The sequence below is a fragment of the Heterodontus francisci genome, unplaced genomic scaffold, assembly GCF_036365525.1.
Source record: "Heterodontus francisci isolate sHetFra1 unplaced genomic scaffold, sHetFra1.hap1 HAP1_SCAFFOLD_461, whole genome shotgun sequence".
In the NCBI taxonomy this organism is placed as follows: domain Eukaryota; kingdom Metazoa; phylum Chordata; class Chondrichthyes; order Heterodontiformes; family Heterodontidae; genus Heterodontus; species Heterodontus francisci.
This window is the reverse complement of record NW_027140390.1, coordinates 1041086-1063654: the sequence shown is the minus strand read 5'-3', so window position 1 is coordinate 1063654 and position 22569 is coordinate 1041086. Positions and strand designations below refer to the sequence as shown.

Genomic DNA, 22569 nt, shown 5'->3' with positions numbered 1-22569 from the left:
GATGGACGAGTGAGCAGGAGTGAGCAGGAGTGAGCAGGAGTGAGCGGTCCCTCTCTCAGGGGAATTCATCACCAGTCCAGACATCCTTGTGTTCACCCTCAAACTAAAGATTGAACCAATAGCCAACCCATGACCCCTTCCCTAACCCTCCGCTCCATCCCTCCCTCCCCCTTCCTACCCTCCTCTCCGCCCCTCGCTCCCCCTTCCCCTTCCTACCCTCCTCTCCGCCCCTCCCTCCACCTTCCCCTTCCTACCCTCCTCTCCGCCCCTCCCTCCACCTTCCCCTTCCAACCCTTGGCTCCGCCCCTCCCTCCCCCTTCCCCTTCCTATGCTTCCCTAACCCTCCGCTCCGCCCCTCCCTTCCCCTTCTTACCCTCTGCTCCACCCCTCCCTCCACCTTCCCCTTCCTACCCTCCTCTCCGCCCCTCCCTCCACCTTCCCCTTCCTACCCTCACCTCCACCTTCACCTTCCTACCCTCCGCTCCTCCCTCCCCCTTCCCCCCCTCCGCTCCACCCCTCCCTCCCCCTTCCTACCCTCCCCTCCACCCCTCCCTCCCCCTTCCTACCCTCCGCTCCGCCCCTCCCTCCCCCTTCCCCTTCCTACACTTCCCTAACCCTCTGCTCCGCCCCTCCCTCCACCTTCCCCTTCCTACCCTCTGTTCCACCCTTCCCTCCCCTCTGTTCCACCCTTCCCTCCCCCTTCCCCTTCCTACCCTCCGCTCCTCCCTCCCCCTTCCCCTTCCTACCCTCCGCTCCTCCCTCCCCCCCCCTTCCTACCCTCCGCTCCTCCCTCCCCCCCCCTTCCTACCCTCCGCTCCTCCCTCCCCCTTCCTACCCTCTGCTCCGCCCCTCCCTCCACCTTCCCCTTCCTACCCTCTGTTCCACCCTTCCCTCCCCCTTCCCCCCCCTCCGCTCCTCCCTCCCCCTTCCTACCCTCCGCTCCTCCCTCCCCCTTCCTACCCTCTGTTCCACCCTTCCCTCCCCCTTCCCCTTCCTACCCTCCGCTCCGCCCCTCCCTCCCCCCCACCCTTCCCTAACCCTCCGCTCCGCCCCTCCCTCCACCTTCCCCTTCCTACCCTCCGCTCCACTCCTCCCTCCCCCTTCCCCTTCCCCTTCCCTAACCCTCCGCTCCGCCCCTCCCTCCACCTTCCCCTTCCTACCCTCCGCCCCTCCCTCCACCTTCCCCTTCCTACCCTCCGCTCCTCCCTCCCCCTTCCCCTTCCTACCTTCCGCTCCTCCCTCCCCCTTCCTACCCTCTGCTCCTCCTTCCCCCTTCCTACCCTCCGTTCCGCCCCTCCCTCCCCCTTCCCCTTCCTACCCTCCGCTCCGCCCCTCCTTCCCCCTTCCTACCCTCCCCCTTCCCATTCCTACCCTCTGCTCCTCCCTCCCCTTCCTCTTCCTACCCTCCCCTCCACCCCTCCCCTCCCTCTTCCCCCCCTCTTCCCCTACCCTCCACCCCTCCCTCCCCCTCCTACCCTTCCCTAACCCTCCACTCCGCCCCTCCCTCCCTCTTCCCCTTCCTAACCTCTGCTCCAACCCTCCCTCCCCCTTCCCGTCTCCTACCCTCCCCTTGCTCCATACCATACCCTCTGCTCTGCCACCTCCTCACCCTCCCTTCCTTTCCCTCCCCTCCTTGACTTTTCCCTGCCCTTCCCTCCACTCTTCAACCTTCCCCACCACTCCCTCTCCTCCTGAGGGGGCACAATCTGAATATTAGACCCAGGTCCTTCAGGAATGAAAACATTTTCACACTCTGGCTTGGGGAGGGGGACGGGGGTGGGTGGGGAATGCTGGAAGGCTGGAACTCTCTCCCCCCACACTGACGGTAGGTGCTGGAACTCTCTCCCCCCACACTGACGGTAGGTGCTGGAACTCCCTTCCTAACAGCACTGTGAGTGTACCTACCCCACATGGACTGCAGCGGTTCAAGAAGGCAGCTCACCACCACCTTCTCAAGGGCAATCAGGGATGGGCAATAAATGCTGGCCTGGCTAGTGACACCCACATCCTGGGCATGGATATAAAATAAAGATACACAGTGACACCCAGGTCGAGTCACCCAGGCAAACATCTCCCCTCCCTCCGAGCCTCACTGGTATGGTCCCGGAAATCACTGGGCGGGGGGGGGGGTGGGGGGGAGGGGTGAGCCCGCAGACGGCCAAACCACTTCTAGCTTTATTGCGAATGGCAGGGCATCGTCACGTACAGTTTATGGGATGTGTGCCAACTGTCACAGGATATACAGTGGCAGGCTAACCTCAAATCTCATGTCGCATCTAACAGTTCAGTACGAGAGGATGAGGAAGAGGTGATGGACCCAAATCTCTGCAAAGGAAGACGCAATCTCTTCCTCAACTCCACATGGACAACCCTGCCGCCCACCAGGCCCATGGAGTCCGGGATCACGTGTAACATCCAGAAACAGCCGGCCAGGATGAGCCAGGCCAGGCCTGGCCAGGTATCCAGTGTAGTCCTTCTGCCAGATGTGGTTCCTAATGGGAAGATCTTTGTCCTCTTGTCCCCACCATACTCAGTCAGTTAGTTTATTGTTGCTGAGGGTCCAGTTACTGCTGCCTGCTGGCCCGGGCCTCACTCTCTTCGCAGGCCCGGGCCTCACTCTCTTCGCAGGCCCGGGCCTCACTCTCTTCGCAGGCCCGGGCCTCACTCTCATCGCAGGCCCGGGCCTCACTCTCATCGCAGGCCCGGGCCTCACTCTCATCGCAGGCCCGGGCCTCACTCTCATCGCAGGCCCGGGCCTCACTCTCTTCGCAGGCCCGGGCCTCACTCTCATCGCAGGCCCGGGCCTCACTCTCATCGCAGGCCCGGGCCTCACTCTCATCGCAGGCCCGGGCCTCACTCTCATCGCAGGCCCGGGCCTCACTCTCATCGCAGGCCCGGGCCTCACTCTCATCGCAGGCCCGGGCCTCACTCTCATCGCAGGCCCGGGCCTCACTCTCTTCGCAGGCTTTCTGGCCCTGTTCCTCAGTGACCACCAGCTCGGCTGGTGGCCATCGCAGCTCCCCACTCTCCACCTCTCCTTCGCTCGGTTCAACCACGATGGATGGGAGGCGGTCTTTCAGCTTGTAACAGTGCTCAAAGTCCGAGGGATCGGGAAAAATCTGGGCAAAAAGAGATGGGCATTAGTGGCAGTGGGGGTGGGAGGGGAAAGGGGAGGTGGCTGAGCTTCCCCCTGCACTGGATTCCAAACCTGTCACACCATCTCCGTCTCTCCTATCAAAGGCAGTACTTTGGGAATCCCTCACCCTCACCACCTCACTACCCTCAAACCCTCCCTCACCTACTCACTGTCCTCACACCCTCCCCCAACCCCTCACAGCCTTAAGACCCGTCGTCACCCTCAGCCCCTTACCGCCCTCAGACCCTCCCTCAATGCCCTCAGACCCTCCCTTACCTCCACCCCCTCACTGCCCTCAAACCCTCCCTCACCTCCACCCTCTCACTGCCTTCAGACGCTCCCTCACCTCCACCCCCTCACTGCCCTCAAACCCTCCCTCACCTTCACCCCCTCACTGCCTTCAGACGCTCCCTCACCTCCACCCCCTCACTGCCCTCAAACCCTCCCTCACCTCCACCCCCTCACTGCCCTCAGACCCTCCCTCACCTACTCACTGTCCTCACACCCTCCCCCAACCCCTCACAGCCTTCAGACCCAACCTCACCCTCAGCCCCTTACCGCCCTCAGACCCTCCCTCAATGCCCTCAGACCCTTCCTTACCTCCACCCCCTCACTGCCCTCAAACCCCCCCTCACTGCCTTCAGACGCTCCCTTACCTCTACCCCCTCACTGCCTTCAAACCCTCCCTCACCTCTACCCCCTCACTGCCTTCAAACCCTCCCTCACCTCCACCCCCTCACTGCCTTCAGACGCTCCCTCACCTCCACGCCCTCACTGCCCTCAAACCCTCCCTCATCCCCACCTCTCACTGCCCTCAGATCCTCCCTCACCCCCTCATTGCCCTCAGACCCTCCCTCACCCCGTCTGCCCTCAGACCCTCCCTCACCCTCACCCCTCACTGCCCTCAGACCCTCCCTCACCCCGTGTGCCCTCAGACCCTCCCTCACCTCCACCCCTCACCGCCCTCAGACCCTCCCTCACCGCCCTCAGACTCTCCCTCACCGCCCCGTCTGCCCTCAGACCCTCCCTCACCCCCTGTCTGCCCTCAGACCCTCCCTCACCCCCACCCCTCACCGCCCTCAGACCCTCTCTCACCCCCACCCCTCACCGCCCTCAGACTCTCCCTCACCCCCTGTCTGCCCTCAGACCCTCCCTCACCCCGTCTGCCCTCAGACTCTCCCTCACCCCCTGTCTGCCCTCAGACGCTCCCTCACCCCGTCTGCCCTCAGACCCTCTCTCACCCCCACCCCTCACCGCCCTCAGACTCTCCCTCACCCCCTGTCTGCCCTCAGACCCTCCCTCACCCCGTCTGCCCTCAGACTCTCCCTCACCCCCTGTCTGCCCTCAGACGCTCCCTCACCCCGTCTGCCCTCAGACCCTCTCTCACCCCCACCCCTCACCGCCCTCAGACTCTCCCTCACCCCCTGTCTGCCCTCAGACCCTCCCTCACCCCCGTCTGCCCTCAGACCCTCCCTCACCTCCACCCCTCACCGCCCTCAGACTCTCCCTCACCCCCGTCTGCCCTCAGACCCTCCCTCACCTCCACCCCTCACCGCCCTCAGACGCTCCCTCACCCCCCGTCTGCCCTCAGACCCTCCCTCACCTCCACCCCTCACCGCCCTCAGACGCTCCCTCACCCCGTCTGCCCTCAGTCCCTCCCTCACCGCCCTCAGACTCTCCCTCACCCCCCGTCTGCCCTCAGTCCCTCCCTCACCGCCCTCAGACTCTCCCTCACCCCCGTCTGCCCTCAGACCCTCCCTCACCTCCACCCCTCACCGCCCTCAGACGCTCCCTCACCCCGTCTGCCCTCAGTCCCTCCCTCACCGCCCTCAGACTCTCCCTCACCCCCCGTCTGCCCTCAGTCCCTCCCTCACCGCCCTCAGACTCTCCCTCACCCCCGTCTGCCCTCAGACCCTCCCTCACCTCCACCCCTCACCGCCCTCAGACGCTCCCTCACCCCGTCTGCCCTCAGACCCTCTCTCACCCCCACCCCTCACCGCCCTCAGACTCTCCCTCACCCCCTGTCTGCCCTCAGACGCTCCCTCACCCCCACCCCTCACCGCCCTCAGACCCTCGGTGACTCCACAATGACAAGAGATTCTTCACACCCCGATCCCAAGCTTCACACAAGAACTGGAATCACTGGACAGGGATCAGGAACCAGGATCAGGAATTCCGACCTCTCATTCCACCCCCCCCCCCCCCCACTGAGTCTCCATACACTGGGACCTCTCCACTTGGGGACTCCTCAGCTCTCTTACTCTTGCTCATACTTTAGGCTTTTAAAGCCACATCGAAACGGCCTAACCGGGGTTTGAGAAGCAAGTGATAGTTTCATGCTACAAAGGTTTAGTGCAGTCCATGCTGTAGCAACAGATTCCACCATCAGCAGGGACTCACCTGGAAGCACAGCCTGTCCTTGCTGGGACTGAGTCCGAGCCCATCGATCGAAGAAACACTCAACACTCCAGCCATAGCACCGAGCGGGACACAGGCCTGTGGCGTAAACACAGGGGCACAGTCAGAACCCCTGCACACTGTGATTCAATCTCTCTCAGAGTCGAGAGGCTGCGGTTAGCTGAGCAGTAGACACACCATCTACATTAACCCTTTCCTCACACTCCCCAGCACAGTTTTCAAATACCAAAAACATGACAAATCCAAGCAAATTGCATTCCAGCTGAGGGCAAATCACAGCAAGACTTCCAGAGTACTGGTGAGTACAGGTCTGTCACTGTATAACACTGGGGTACAGTACTGGTGGGGACAGGTCTGTCACTGTATAACACTGGGGTACAGTACTGGTCAGTACAGGTCTGTCACTGTATAACACTGGGGTACAGTACTGGTGGGACAGGTCTGTCACTGTGTAACACTGGGGTACAGTACTGGTGGGGACAGGTCTGTCACTGTATAACACTGGGGTACAGTACTGGTGAGTACAGGTCTGTCACTGTATAACACTGGGGTACAGTACTGGTCAGTACAGGTCTGTCACTGTATAACACTGGGGTACAGTACTGGTGGGGACAGGTCTGTCACTGTATAACACTGGGGTACAGTACTGGTGAGTACAGGTCTGTCACTGTATAACACTGGGGTACAGTACTGGTGGGTACAGGTCTGTCACTGTATAACACTGGGGTACAGTACTGGTCAGTACAGGTCTGTCACTGTATAACACTGGGATACAGTACTGGTGGGGACGGGTCTGTCACTGTAAAACACTGGGGTACAGTACTGGTGGGTACAGGTCTGTCACTGTATAACACTGGGGTACAGTACTGGTGGGGACGGGTCTGTCACTGTATAACACTGGGGTACAGTACTGGTGAGTACAGGTGTGTCACTGTATAAAACTGGGGTACAGTACTGGTGGGGACAGGTCTGTCACTGTATAACACTGGGATAGAGTACTGGTGGGGACGGGTCTGTCACTGTATAACACTGGGATACAGTACTGGTCAGTACAGGTCTGTCACTGTATAACACTGGGATACAATACTGGTGGGGACGGGTCTGTCACTGTAAAACACTGGGGTACAGTACTGGTGGGTACAGGTCTGTCACTGTATAACACTGGGGTACAGTACTGGTGGGGACAGGTCTGTCACTGTATAACACTGGGGTACAGTACTGGTGGGTACAGGTCTGTCACTGTATAACACTGGGGTACAGTACTGGTGGGTACAGGTCTGTCACTGTATAACACTGGGGTACAGTACTGGTGGGTACAGGTCTGTCACTGTATAACACTGGGGTACAGTACTGGTGAGTACAGGTCTGTCACTGTATAACACTGGGGTACAGTACTGGTGAGTACAGGTCTGTCACTGTATAACACTGGGGTACAGTACTGGCAGGGACAGGTCTGTCACTGTATACATTTGGGGTACAGTACTGGTGGGGTACAGGTCTGTCACTGTATAACACTGGGGTACAGTACTGGTGGGTACAGGTCTGTCACTGTATAACACTGGGGTACAGTACTGGTGGGTACAGGTCTGTCACTGTATAACACAGGGGTACAGTACTGGTGAGTACAGGTCTGTCACTGTATAACACTGGGGTACAGTACTGGTGGGTACAGGTCTGTCACTGTATAACACTGGGGTACAGTACTGGTGGGTACAGGTCTGTCACTGTATAACACTGGGGTACAGTACTGGTGAGTACAGGTCTGTCACTGTATAACACTGGGGTACAGTACTGGTCAGTACAGGTCTGTCACTGTATAACACTGGGGTACAGTACTGGTGAGTACAGGTCTGTCACTGTATAACACTGGGGTACAGTACTGGTGGGTACAGGTCTGTCACTGTATAACACTGGGGTACAGTACTGGTCAGTACAGGTCTGTCACTGTATAACACTGGGGTACAGTACTGGTGGGGACGGGTCTGTCACTGTATAACACTGGGGTACAGTACTGGTGGGTACAGGTCTGTCACTGTATAACACTGGGGTACAGTACTGGTGGGGACGGGTCTGTCACTGTATAACACTGGGGTACAGTACTGGTGGGTACAGGTCTGTCACTGTATAACACTGGGGTACAGTACTGGTGAGTACAGGTCTGTCACTGTATAACACTGGGGTACAGTACTGGTGAGTACAGGTCTGTCACAGTATAACACTGGGGTAAAGTACATGTGGGGACAGTTCTGTCACAGTATAACACTGGGGTACAGTACTGGTCAGTACAGGTCTGTCACTGTATAACACTGGGGTACAGTACTGGTGGGTACAGGTCTGTCACTGTATAACACTGGGGTACAGTACTGGTGAGTACAGGTCTGTCACTGTATAACACTGGGGTACAGTACTGGTCAGTACAGGTCTGTCACTGTATAACACTGGGGTACAGTACTGGTGGGTACAGGTCTGTCACTGTATAACACTGGGGTACAGTACTGGTGAGTACAGGTCTGTCACTGTATAACACTGGGGTACAGTACTGGTCAGTAGAGGTCTGTCACTGTATAACACTGGGGTACAGTACTGGTCAGTACAGGTCTGTCACTGTATAACACTGGGGTACAGTACTGGTGGGTACAGGTCTGTCACTGTATAACACGGGGGCACAGTACTGGTGGGTACAGGTCTGTCACTGTATAACATTGGGGAACAGTACTGGTGAGTACAGGTCTGTCACTGTATAACACTGGGGTACAGTACTGGTGAGTACAGGTCTGTCACTGTAAAGCACTGGGGTACAGAACTGGTGAGTACAGGTCTGTCACTGTATAGCACTGGGGTACAGTGCTGGTGAGTACAGGTCTGTCACTGTATAACACTGGGGTACAGTACTGGCAGGGACAGGTCTGTCACTGTATACATTTGGGGTACAGTACTGGTGGGGTACAGGTCTGTCACTGTATAACACTGGGGTACAGTACTGGTGGGTACAGGTCTGTCACTGTATAACACAGGGGTACAGTACTGGTGAGTACAGGTCTGTCACTGTATAACACTGGGGTACAGTACTGGTGGGTACAGGTCTGTCACTGTATAACACTGGGGTACAGTACTGGTGGGTACAGGTCTGTCACTGTATAACACAGGGGTACAGTACTGGTGAGTACAGGTCTGTCACTGTATAACACTGGGGTACAGTACTGGTGGGTACAGGTCTGTCACTGTATAACACTGGGGTACAGTACTGGTGGGTACAGGTCTGTCACTGTATAACACTGGGGTACAGTACTGGTGAGTACAGGTCTGTCACTGTATAACACAGGGGTACAGTACTGGTGGGTACAGGTCTGTCACTGTATAACACAGGGGTACAGTACTGGTGAGTACAGGTCTGTCACTGTATAACACTGGGGTACAGTACTGGTGGGTACAGGTCTGTCACTGTATAACACAGGGGTACAGTACTGGTGAGTACAGGTCTGTCACTGTATAACACTGGGGTACAGTACTGGTGGGTACAGGTCTGTCACTGTATAACACTGGGGTACAGTACTGGTGGGTACAGGTCTGTCACTGTATAACACTGGGATACAGTACTGGTGAGTACAGGTCTGTCACTGTATAACACTGGGGTACAGTACTGGTCAGTACAGGTCTGTCACTGTATAACACTGGGGTACAGTACTGGTGAGTACAGGTCTGTCACTGTATAACACTGGGGTACAGTACTGGTGGGTACAGGTCTGTCACTGTATAACACTGGGGTACAGTACTGGTCAGTACAGGTCTGTCACTGTATAACACTGGGATACAGTACTGGTGGGGACGGGTCTGTCACTGTATAACACTGGGGTACAGTACTGGTGGGTACAGGTCTGTCACTGTATAACTCCACGATCTAGATAAATACCCCAAAAATGTTCGGACCCAGATAAATACCCCAAACACAGCCCTGACCCAGATAAATACCCCAAAAATGTTCGGACCCAGATAAATACCCCAAACACAGCCCTGACCCAGATAAATACCCCAAAAATGTTCGGACCCAGATAAATACCCCAAACACAGCTCCGACCCAGATAAATACCCCAAACACAGCCCGGACCCAGACAAATACCCCAAACGCAACTCTGATCCAGATAAATACCCCAAACACTGGCACGACCCAGATAAATACCCCAAAGACTGGCATGACCCAGATAAATACCCCAAACACAGCCCTGACCCAGATAAATACCCCAAAAATGTTCGGACCCAGATAAATACCCCAAACACAGCTCCGACCCAGATAAATACCCCAAACACAGCCCGGACCCAGACAAATACCCCAAACGCAACTCTGATCCAGATAAATACCCCAAACACTGGCACGACCCAGATAAATACCCCAAAGACTGGCATGACCCAGATAAATACCCCAAACACTGGCACGACCCAGATAAACACCCCAAAGACTGGCATGACCCAGATAAATACCCCAAACACTGGCACGACCCAGATAAATACCCCAAAGACTGGCATGACCCAGATAAATACCCCAAACACTGGCACGACCCAGATAAACACCCCAAACACTGGCATGACCCAGATAAATACCCCAAACACTGGCACGACCCAGATAAATACCCAAAAGACTGGCATGACCCAGATAAATACCCCAAAGACTGGCACGACCCAGATAAATACCCCAAAGACTGGCACGACCCAGATAAATACCCCAAACACAGCCATGACCCAGATAACTATCCCAAATACAGTTCTGACCCAGTTAATTAACCCAAACACAGCCCCGACCCAAATAACTACCCCATGAGAGGTATAGACAGGGTGGATAGCAAGAAGTTTTTTCCCAGAGTGGGGGATTCAATTACTAGGGGTCACGAGTTCAAAGTGAGAGGGGAAAAGTTTAGGGGGGATATGCGTGGAAAGTTCTTTACGCAGAGGGTGGTGGGTGCCTGGAACGCGTTGCCAGCGGAGGTGGTAGACGCGGGCACGATAGCGTCTTTTAAGATGTATCCAGACAGATACATGAATGGGCAGGAAGCAAAGAGATACAGACCCTTACAAAATAGGCGACATGTTTAGATAGAGGATCTGGATCGGCGCAGGCTTGGAGGGCCGAAGGGCCTGTTCCTGTGCTGTAATTTTCTTTGTTCTTTGTTCTGACCAGGTAAATACCCCAAACACAGCCCCAACCCACATAACGACCCCAAACACAGCACTGACTCAGATAAATCCCCCAAACACAGTCCCTATCTAGATAAACGTCCCAAACACCTCCACGATTGAGATAAATAACCCGAACACAGCCCCAACCCAGATAAATACCCCAAAGAACAGATCTACATAAATACCCCAAAACTGCTCTGACCCAGATAAATGCCCCAAATACAGCCTAGACCCAAATAAATACCCCAAACACTTCCATGATCCAGATAAATATCCCAAACACAGCCCCGACCCAGAAAAATAACCCAAACACAGCCCCGATCCAGATAAATACCCCAAACACAGCCCTGATCCAGATAAATACCCCAAACACAGCCCCGACCCAGATAAATACCCCAAACACAGCCCTGATCCAGATAAATATCCCAAACACAGCCCCGACCCAGAATAATAACCCAAACATAGCCCTGATCCAGATAATTACCCCAAACACAGCCCTGATCCAGATAAATACCCCAAACACAGCCCCGACCCAGATAAATACCCCAAACACAGCCCTGATCCAGATAAATATCCCAAACACAGCCCCGACCCAGAATAATAACCCAAACATAGCCCTGATCCAGATAATTACCCCAAACACAGCCCCGACCCGACCCAGAAAAATAACCCAAACACAGCACTGATCCAGATAAATACCCCAAACACAGCCCTGATCCAGATAAATACCCCAAACACAGCCCTGATCCAGATAAATATCCCAAACACAGCCCCGACCCAGAAGAATAACCCAAACACAGCACTGATCCAGATAAATACCCCAAACACAGCCCTGATCCAGATAAATACCCCAAACACAGCCCTGATCCAGATAAATACCCCAAACCCAGCACTGATCCAGATAAATACACCAAACACAGCACTGATCCAGATAAATACCCCAAACACAGCCCCGACCCAGTTAATACCCCAAACACAGCCCCGATCCAGATAAATACCCGAAACACAGCCCTGATCCAGATAAATACCCGAAACACAGCCCTGATCCAGATAAATACCCTAAATACAGCACTGATCCAGATAAATACCCCAAACACAGCACTGATCCAGATAAATACCCCAAACACAGCCCTGAACCAGATAAATAACCCAAACACAGCACTGATCCAGATAAATACCCCAAACACAGCTTTGATCCAGATAAATACCCCAAACACAGCATTGATCCAGATAAATAACCCAAACACAGCGCTGATCCAGATAAATAATCCAAACACAGCACTGATCCAGATAAATAATCCAAACACAGCACTGATCCAGATAAATACCCCAAACACAGCACTGATCCAGATAAATGCCCCAAACACAGCACTGATCCAGATAAATACCCCAAACACAGCCCTGATCCAGATAAATAACCCAAACACAGCACTGATCCAGATAAATACCCCAAACACAGCCCTGACCCAAATAACGACCCCAAACACAGCCCTGACCCAAATAACGACCCCAAACACAGCCCCGACCCAGAATAATAACCCAAACATAGCCCTGATCCAGATAATTACCCCAAACACAGCCCCGACACAGAAAAATAACCCAAACACAGCACTGATCCAGATAAATACCCCAAACACAGCCCTGATCCAGATAAATACCCCAAACACAGCCCTGATCCAGATAAATATCCCAAACACAGCCACGACCCAGAAAAATAACCCAAACACAGCACTGATCCAGATAAATACCCCAAACACAGCCCTGATCCAGATAAATACCCCAAACACAGCCCTGATCCAGATAAATACCCCAAACACAGCCCTGATCCAGATAATTACCCCAAACACAGCCCCGACACAGAAAAATAACCCAAACACAGCACTGATCCAGATAAATACCCCAAACACAGCTTTGATCCAGATAAATACCCCAAACACAGCACTGATCCAGATAAATGCCCCAAACACAGCCCTGATCCAGATAATTACCCCAAACACAGCCCCGACACAGAAAAATAACCCAAACACAGCACTGATCCAGATAAATACCCCAAACACAGCCCTGATCCAGATAAATACCCCAAACACAGCCCTGATCCAGATAAATATCCCAAACACAGCCACGACCCAGAAAAATAACCCAAACACAGCACTGATCCAGATAAATACCCCAAACACAGCCCTGATCCAGATAAATACCCCAAACACAGCCCTGATCCAGATAAATACCCCAAACCCAGCACTGATCCAGATAAATACCCCAAACACAGCACTGATCCAGATAAATACCCCAAACACAGCCCCGACCCAGTTAATACCCCAAACACAGCCCCGATCCAGATAAATACCCGAAACACAGCCCTGATCCAGATAAATACCCCAAACACAGCACTGATCCAGATAAATACCCTAAATACAGCACTGATTCGGATAAATACCCCAAACACAGCACTGATCCAGATAAATACTCCAAACACAGCACTGATCCAGATAAATACCCCAAACACAGCACTGATCCAGATAAATACCCCAAACACAGCACTGATCCAGATAAATACCCCAAACACAGCCCTGAACCAGATAAATAACCCAAACACAGCACTGATCCAAATAAATACCCCAAACACAGCACTGATCCAGATAAATACCCCAAACACAGCACTGATCCAGATAAATACCTCAAACACAGCACTGATCCAGATAAATACCCCAAACACAGCCCCGACCCAGATAAATAACCCAAACACAGCCCCGACCCAGATAAATAACCCAAACACAGCCCCGACCCACATAAATACCCCAAACACAGCACTGATCCAGATAAATACCCCAAACACAGCTTTGATCCAGATAAATACCCCAAACACAGCATTGATCCAGATAAATAACCCAAACACAGCACTGATCCAGATAAATAATCCAAACACAGCACTGATCCAGATAAATAATCCAAACACAGCACTGATCCAGATAAATACCCCAAACACAGCACTGATCCAGATAAATGCCCCAAACACAGCACTGATCCAGATAAATACCCCAAACACAGCACTGATCCAGATAAATAACCCAAACACAGCACTGATCCAGATAAATACCCCAAACACAGCACTGATCCAGATAAATACCCCAAACACAGCACTGATCCAGATAAATACCCCAAACACAGCCCTGATCCAGATAAATAACCCAAACACAGCACTGATCCAGATAAATAACCCAAACACAGCACTGATCCAGATAAATACCCCAGTCACAGCACTGATCCAGATAAATACCCCAAACACAGCCCTGATCCAGATAAATACCCCAAACAAGCCCAGATCTGTATAAATACCCCAAAGTTGCTGACCCAGATAAATGCCATAAACACATCCCTGACCCAGATAAATACCCCAAACACAGCTCTGACCCAGATAAATCCCCAAACACAGCCCTGACCCAAATAACTACCCCAAACACTTCCATGATCTATATAAATATCCCAAACAGAGCCCCGACCCAGAAAAATAACCCAAACACAGCACTGATCCAGATAAATACCCCAAACACAGCACTGATCCAGATAAATACCCCAAACACAGCCCTGTTCCAGATAAATACCCCAAACACAGCACTGATCCAAATAAATACCCCAAACACAGTACTGACCCAAATAAATACTCCAAACACAGCACTGATCCAGATAAATACCCCAAACACAGCACTGATCCAGATAAATACCCCAAACACAGCACTGATCCAGATAAATACCCCAAACACAGCACTGACCCAGATAAATACCCCAAACAAGCCCAGATCTATATAAATACCACAAACACATCCCTGATCCAGATAAATACCCCAAACAATCCTAGATCTATATAAATACCCCAAAGCTGCTGACCCAGATAAATACCCCAAACACAGCCCCGATTCAGATAAATACCCCAAACATAGCCCTGACCCAAATAACTACCCCAAACATAGTACTGACCCAGATAAATACCCCAAACGCAGCCCTGATTCAGATAACTACCCCAAATACAGCCTTGACCCAAATAATGACCCCAAACACTGCCCTGACCCAAATAACTACCCCAAACACAGCCCTGACCCAAATAACTACCCCAAACATAGCTCTGACCCAAATAACGACCCCAAACACAGCCCTGACCCAAATAACGACCCCAAACACAGCCCTGACCCAAATAATGACCCCAAACACAGCCCTGACCCAAATAACTACCCCAAACACAGCCCTGACCCAAATAACTACCCCAAACACAGCCCTGACCCAAATAACTACCCCAAACACAGCACTGACCCTAATAACGACCCCAAACACAGCCCTGACCCAAATAACGACCCCAAACACAGCCCTGACCCAAATAACGACCCCAAACACAGCCCCGACCCAAATAACGACCCCAAACACAGCCCCGACCCAGAAAAATAACCCAAACACAGCATTGATCCAGATAAATACCCCAAACACAGCCCTGATCCAGATAAATACCCCAAACACAGCCCTGATCCAGATAAATATCCCAAACACAGCCCCGACCCAGAAAAATAACCCAAACACAGCACTGATCCAGATAAATACCCCAAACACAGCCCTGATCCAGATAAATACCCCAAACACAGCCCTGATCCAGATAAATACCCCAAACCCAGCACTGATCCAGATAAATACCCCAAACACAGCACTGATCCAGATAAATACCGCAAACACAGCCCCGACCCAGTTAATACCCCAAACACAGCCCTGATCCAGATAAATACCCGAAACACAGCCCTGATCCAGATAAATACCCCAAACACAGCACTGATCCAGATAAATACCCTAAATACAGCACTGATCCAGATAAATACCCCAAACACAGCACTGATCCAGATAAATACTCCAAACACAGCACTGATCCAGATAAATACCCCAAACACAGCACTGATCCAGATAAATACCCCAAACACAGCCCTGAACCAGATAAATACCCCAAACACAGCACTGATCCAAATAAATACCCCAAACACAGCACTGATCCAGATAAATACCCCAAACACAGCACTGATCCAGATAAATATCTCAAACACAGCACTGATCCAGATAAATACCCCAAACACAGCCCCGACCCAGATAAATAACCCAAACACAGCCCCGACCCACATAAATACCCCAAACACAGCACTGATCCAGATAAATACCCCAAACACAGCACTGATCCAGATAAATATCCCAAACACAGCTTTGATCCAGATAAATACCCCAAACACAGCATTGATCCAGATAAATAACCCAAACACAGCACTGATCCAAATAAATACCCCAAACACAGCACTGATCCAGATAAATACCCCAAACACAGCACTGATCCAGATAAATACCCCAAACACAGCACTGATCCAGATAAATACCCCAAACACAGCTTTGATCCAGATAAATACCCAAACACAGCATTGATCCAGATAAATAACCCAAACACAGCACTGATCCAGATAAATAATCCAAACACAGCACTGATCCAGATAAATAATCCAAACACAGCACTGATCCAGATAAATACCCCAAACACAGCACTGATCCAGATAAATGCCCCAAACACAGCACTGATCCAGATAAATACCCCAAACACAGCACTGATCCAGATAAATAACCCAAACACAGCACTGATCCAGATAAATACCCCAAACACAGCACTGATCCAAATAAATACCCCAAACACAGCCCCGACCCAGATAAATAACCCAAACACAGCACTGATCCAGATAAATACCCCAAACACAGCACTGATCCAGATAAATACCCCAAACACAGCCCTGATCCAGATAAATAACCCAAACACAGCACTGATCCAGATAAATAACCCAAACAAGCCCAGATCTGTATAAATACCCCAAACACAGCCCTGATCCAGATAAATACCCCAAACAAGCCCAGATCTGTATAAATACCCCAAAGTTGCTGACCCAGATAAATGCCCCAAACACAGCACTGACCCAAATAAATACCCCAAACACAGCACTGATCCAGATAAATACCCCGAACAAGCCCAGATCTATATAAATACCCCAAAGTTGCTGACCCAGATAAATGCCATAAACACATCCCTGACCCAGATAAATACCCCAAACACAGCTCTGACCCAGATAAATCCCCAAACACAGCCCTGACCCAAATAACTACCCCAAACACTTCCATGATCTATATAAATATCCCAGAGCCCCGACCCAGAAAAATAACCCAAACACAGCACTGATCCAGATAAATACCCCAAACACAGCCCTGTTCCAGATAAATACCCCAAACACAGCACAGATCCAAATAAATACCCCAAACACAGTACTGACCCAAATAAATACTCCAAACACAGCACTGATCCAGATAAATACCCCAAACACAGCACTGATCCAGATAAATACCCCAAACACAGCACTGATCCAGATAAATACCCCAAACACAGCACTGACCCAGATAAATACCCCAAACAAGCCCAGATCTATATAAATACCACAAACACATCCCTGATCCAGATAAATACCCCAAACAATCCTAGATCTATATAAATACCCCAAAGCTGCTGACCCAGATAAATACCCCAAACACAGCCCCGATTCAGATAAATACCCCAAACATAGCCCTGACCCAAATAACTACCCCAAACATAGTACTGACCCAGATAAATACCCCAAACGCAGCCCTGATTCAGATAACTACCCCAAATACAGCACTGACCCAAATAACGACCCCAAACACTGCCCTGACCCAAATAACTACCCCAAACACAGCCCTGACCCAAATAACTACCCCAAACATAGCACTGACCCAGATAACTACCCCAAAACACAGCACTGACCCAAATAACGACCCCAAACACAGCCCTGACCCAAATAACGACCCCAAACACAGCACTGACCCTAATAACGACCCCAAACACAGCCCTGACCCAAATAACGACCCCAAACACAGCCCTGACCCAAATAACGACCCCAAACACAGCCCTGACCCAAATAACGACCCCAAACACAGCCCTGACCCAAATAACTACCCCAAACACAGCCCTGACCCAAATAACTACCCCAAACATAGCACTGACCCAGATAACTACCCAAAACACAGCCCTGACCCAAATAACAACCCCAAACACAGCCCTGACCCAAATAACGACCCCAAACACAGCCCTGACCCAAATAACGACCCCAAACACAGCACTGACCCTAATAACGACCCCAAACACAGCCCTGACCCAAATAACGACCCCAAACACAGCCCTGACCCAAATAACGACCCCAAACACAGCCCTGACCCAAATAACGACCCCAAACACAGCCCTGACCCAAATAACTACCCCAAACACAGCCCTGACCCAAATAACTACCCCAAACATAGCACTGACCCAGATAACTACCCAAAACACAGCCCTGACCCAAATAACAACCCCAAACACAGCCCTGACCCAAATAACTACCCCAAATACAGCCCCGACTCAAATAAATACCCCAAATACAGCCCCGACTCAAATAACTACCCTAAATACAGCCCCGACTCAAATAACTACCCTAAATACAGCCCTGATTCAGATAAATAGCCTCAAAACACAGCACAGCTCTGGGTAAAATCCCCCAAATACAACTCCCTGCCCATGTGATATATTTCCAAGTCAGGTTGGTGTGTGACTTGGACAGGAACTTGCAGAATTACTGAGACTAGATTTTAATTCCAGAATTTAATTAACTTATTGGAATTTTATTCCACTAGCTGCTGTGGTGGGATTTGAACCTCTGTCCCCAAGGGATTAGCCTGCGCCTCTGGATTACTAGTTTAGTGACATTACCACTAGGCCACCATCTCCCCATCAACATCATTAGGGGCAGCACCAGGCAAACCTCAAAATGAGGTGTCAACCTGGTGAAGCTACAACCTAGGACTACTTGCATGCCAAACTGCGTAAGCAGCATGCGATAGACAGAGCTAAGCGATCCCATAACCAACGGATCAGATCTAAGCTCTGCAGTCCTGCCACATCCAGCCGTGAATGGTGGTGGACAATTAAACAACTAACTGGAGGAGGTGGCTCCACAAATATCCCCATCCTCAATGATGGGGGAGCCCAGCACATCAGTGCGAAAGATAAGGCAGAAGCATTTGCAGCAATCTTCAGCCAGAAGTGCTGAGTTGATTATCCATCTCAGCCTCCTCCTGAAGTCCCCAGCATCACAGATGCCAGACTTCAGCCAATTCGATTCACTCCACGTGATATCAAGAAAAGACTGAAGGCACTGGATACTGCAAAGGCTATGGGCCCTGACAATATTCCGGCAATAGTACTGAAGACCTGTGCTCCAGAACTTGCCGCAACCCGAGCCAAACTATTCTATTGTGTTATTGCTTTCTTCAGTAATCAGGTACAAACACTCTTGAGCTGAATGGTTTCTAAATCCTGCGTTCTTTATTGTGAAGTACAAGAGAGCTCGATCACAAACGCGTGAATAGGTGAATAACACAACTCCAACTGTTAGTTGTGTCATGCTCACAGAAGGAACAGTTTTTTTTTAATTCATTCACGGGATGTGGGTGTCACTGGCCAAGACAGCATTTATTGCCCATCCCTAATTGTCCTTGAGAAGGTGGTGGTGAGCTGCCTTCTTGAACCGCTGCAGTCCATGTGGGGTAGGTACACCCACAGTGCTGTTAGGAAGGGAGTTCCAGGATTTTGACCCAGTGACAGTGAAGGAACGGAGATATAGTTCCAAGTCAGGATGGTGTGTGACTTGGAGGGGAACTTGCAGGTGGTGGTGTTCCCATGTATTTGCTGCCCTTGTCCTTCTAGTTGGTAGAGGTCGCGGGTTTGGAAGGTGCTGTCTGAGGAGCCTTGGTGCATTGCTGCAGTGCATCTTGTAGATGGTACACACTGTTACTTGCCACTTATCAGCCCAAGCTGATATTGGATATTGTCCAGGTCTTGCTGCATTTCTACACGGACTGCTTCAGTATCTGAGGAGTCACGAATGATGCTGAACATTGTGCAATCATCAGCGAACATCCCTACTTCTGACCTTATGATTGAAGGAAGGTCATTGATGAAGCAGCTGAAGATGGTTGGGCCTAGGACACTACCCTGAGGAACTCCTGCAGTGATGTCCTGGAGCTCAGATGATTGACCTCCAACAATCACAACCATCTTCCTTTGTGCTCGGTATGACTCCAACCAGCGGAGCGTTTTCCCCCTAATTCCCATTGTCTCCACTTTTGCTTGAGCTCCTTGATGCCATGCTCAGTCAAATGCTGCCTTGATGTCAAGGGCAGTCACTCTCACCTCAACATAGAAACATAGAAAATAGGAGCGGGAGTAGGCCATTCGGCCCTTTGAGCCTGCTCCGCCATTCATTATGATCATGGCTGATCATCCAACTCAATAACCTGTTCCCGCTTTCGCCCCATATCCTTTGATCCCTTTCGCCCCAAGAGCTATATCTAACTCCTTTTTGAAAACATTCAATGTTTTGGCCTCAACTGCTTTCTGTGGTAGTGAATTCCACAGGTTCACTACTCTCTGGGTGAAGAAATTTCTCCTCATCTCAGTAATGAAATATGAAATGAACTGGAGGAATTATGAAATAAAAGTAAACGGTTGAACTAAGCGACAAAGGATCATCCTCCACCATTTCTGCCACCTCCAGTGTGATGCCACGACTAAACACATCTTCCCCTCCCCTCCCGTCAGCATTCCGAAGGGATCGTTCCCTCTGTAACACCCTGGTCCACTCCTCCATTACCCCCACCACCTCGTCCCCTTCCCTTGAGACCTTCCCCTGCAACCGCAGGAGGTGTAATATCTGCCTATTTACCTCCTCTCTCCTCACTATCCCAGGCCCCAAACACTCCTTTCAGGTGAAGCAGCGATTTACTTGTACTTCTTTCAATGTAGTATACTGTATTCGCTGCTCACAGTGTGGTCTCCTCCACATAGTCATAGAGATACAGCACTGAAACAGGCCCTTCGGCCCACTGAGTCTGTGCCAACCCACAACTACCCATTTATACTAATCCTGCATTAATCCCATATTCCCTACCACATCCCCACCATTCTCCTACCACCTACCTACACTCTGGACAATTTACAATGGCCAATTTACCTATCAACCTGCAAGTCTTTGGCTGTGGGAGGAAACCGGAGCACCCGGCGAAAACCCACACAGTCACAGGGAGAACTTGCAAACTCCACACAGGCAGTACCCAGAATTGAACCCGGGTCCCTGGAGCTGTGAGGCTGCGGTGCTAACCACTGCGCCGCCCTTTGGGGAGACCAAACACAGTCTGGGTGACCGCTTTGCGGAACACATTCACTCAGTCGGAAAACATGGCCCTGAGCTTCCGGTTGCTTGCCATTTCAACACTCCCCCTGCTCTCATGCTCACATTTCTGTCCTTGTCCTGCTCCAGTGTTCCAGTGAACATCAACACAAGCTTGAGGAGCAGCTGCTCATCTTTTGATTGGGCACTCTTCACCCTTCCAGACTCAACATTGAGTTCAACAATTTCAGAGCATGACTGGCTTTTTATGAAATTATTTTATTTTTTAACCATGTGCTTGCCTTGAACTTAGTTTTTCATGTTGTGCTTTTGGATAGATCTGCTCATTATTCTGCTATTAACACTCTCTTTGCTTTTGTCCCATGACACCTTTATCATTTAATCTCTCCTGCCCTCTGACCTATCAAACACCTTCCCCTTTGTTCTCTCCCCCACCCCCTCCCCTTGCTTAAAACTTATTACATTTCTAACCTTTGCCAGTTCTGATGAAAGGTCACAAATCTGAAACATTAACTCTGCTTCTCTCTCCACAGATGCTGCCAGACCTGCTGAGCATTTCCAGCACTTTCTGTTTTTATTTCAGATTTCCAGCATCTGCAGTATTTTGCTTTTAAGGTTTCAAAGTTAACTCTCTTTACAAAAGCCAGACTCTAATTGCATGCTACCCTCTACTTGCTATCTTTTCTTCTGTGTGTGTGAATATGTGTGAATGTGTGAGTGGGTGAGGTTGCGAACATTTTCAGATATTGTTTAATAAATAACTTTCTTTCTTTAAAACCTATGAGAAAGCCTGTCATTTGTCTGTTTATTTGACCATAATCACTTAGGGACTAAAACACTATTTTTTAAAACACTATCTGCAGTCTGTGGAAAGGTGGAAAGTGGAAGTCACCCACACCATTTCCCACCTGACCGTTTCAGTTGACATCACATCCTGTAGTGATGTATGAAGTACTCAAACTGTTAAACTATCAGTTTCCTTAAGTCCCCCTTTCCTTAAATGGAAATACACAAATAAAAACTATGTACATAATGAAACAGGACAGTTGTGAACAATATGAATTGACTCCAGTGTTCTTTAATCAACTATCTTGAAACATACAGGCAGTCTACGAACTTGACTTCACCTTGTCACTGGGTGTCAACCTGGTGAAGCTACAACCTAGGACTACTTGCATGCCAAACTGCGTAAGCAGCATGCGATAGACAGAGCTAAGCGATCCCATAACCAACGGATCAGATCGAAGCTCTGCAGTCCTGCCACATCCAGCCGTGAATGGTGGTGGACAATTAAACAACTAACTGGAGGAGGTGGCTCCACAAATATCCCCATCCTCAATGATGGGGGAGCCCAGCACATCAGTGCGAAAGATAAGGCTGAAGCATTTGCAACAATCTTCAGCCAGAAGTGCTGAGTTGATGATCCATCTCAGCCTCCTCCTGAAGTCCCCAGCATCACAGATGCCAGACTTCAGCCAATTCGATTCACTCCACGTGATATCAAGAAATGACTGAAGGCACTGGATACTGCAAAAGCTATGGGCCCTGACAATA

The 22569-nt window shown here is 50.8% G+C and overlaps 1 protein-coding gene across 1 annotated transcript; it reads right to left on the bottom strand.

Moving 5' to 3' along the window:
* Nucleotides 1-1633: 1633 nt before the first annotated feature.
* LOC137359609 (S-antigen protein-like) lies at nucleotides 1634-5698 on the bottom strand. The gene is made up of 2 exons (XM_068025442.1): nucleotides 5537-5698; nucleotides 1634-3119 (listed from the first exon to the last, which is right to left on the bottom strand). The coding sequence occupies exons 1-2, from the start codon at nucleotides 5609-5611 to the stop codon at nucleotides 2565-2567; spliced, it is 630 nt and encodes a 209-aa protein (XP_067881543.1). The 5' UTR covers nucleotides 5612-5698; the 3' UTR covers nucleotides 1634-2564.
* Nucleotides 5699-22569: the final 16871 nt, after the last annotated feature.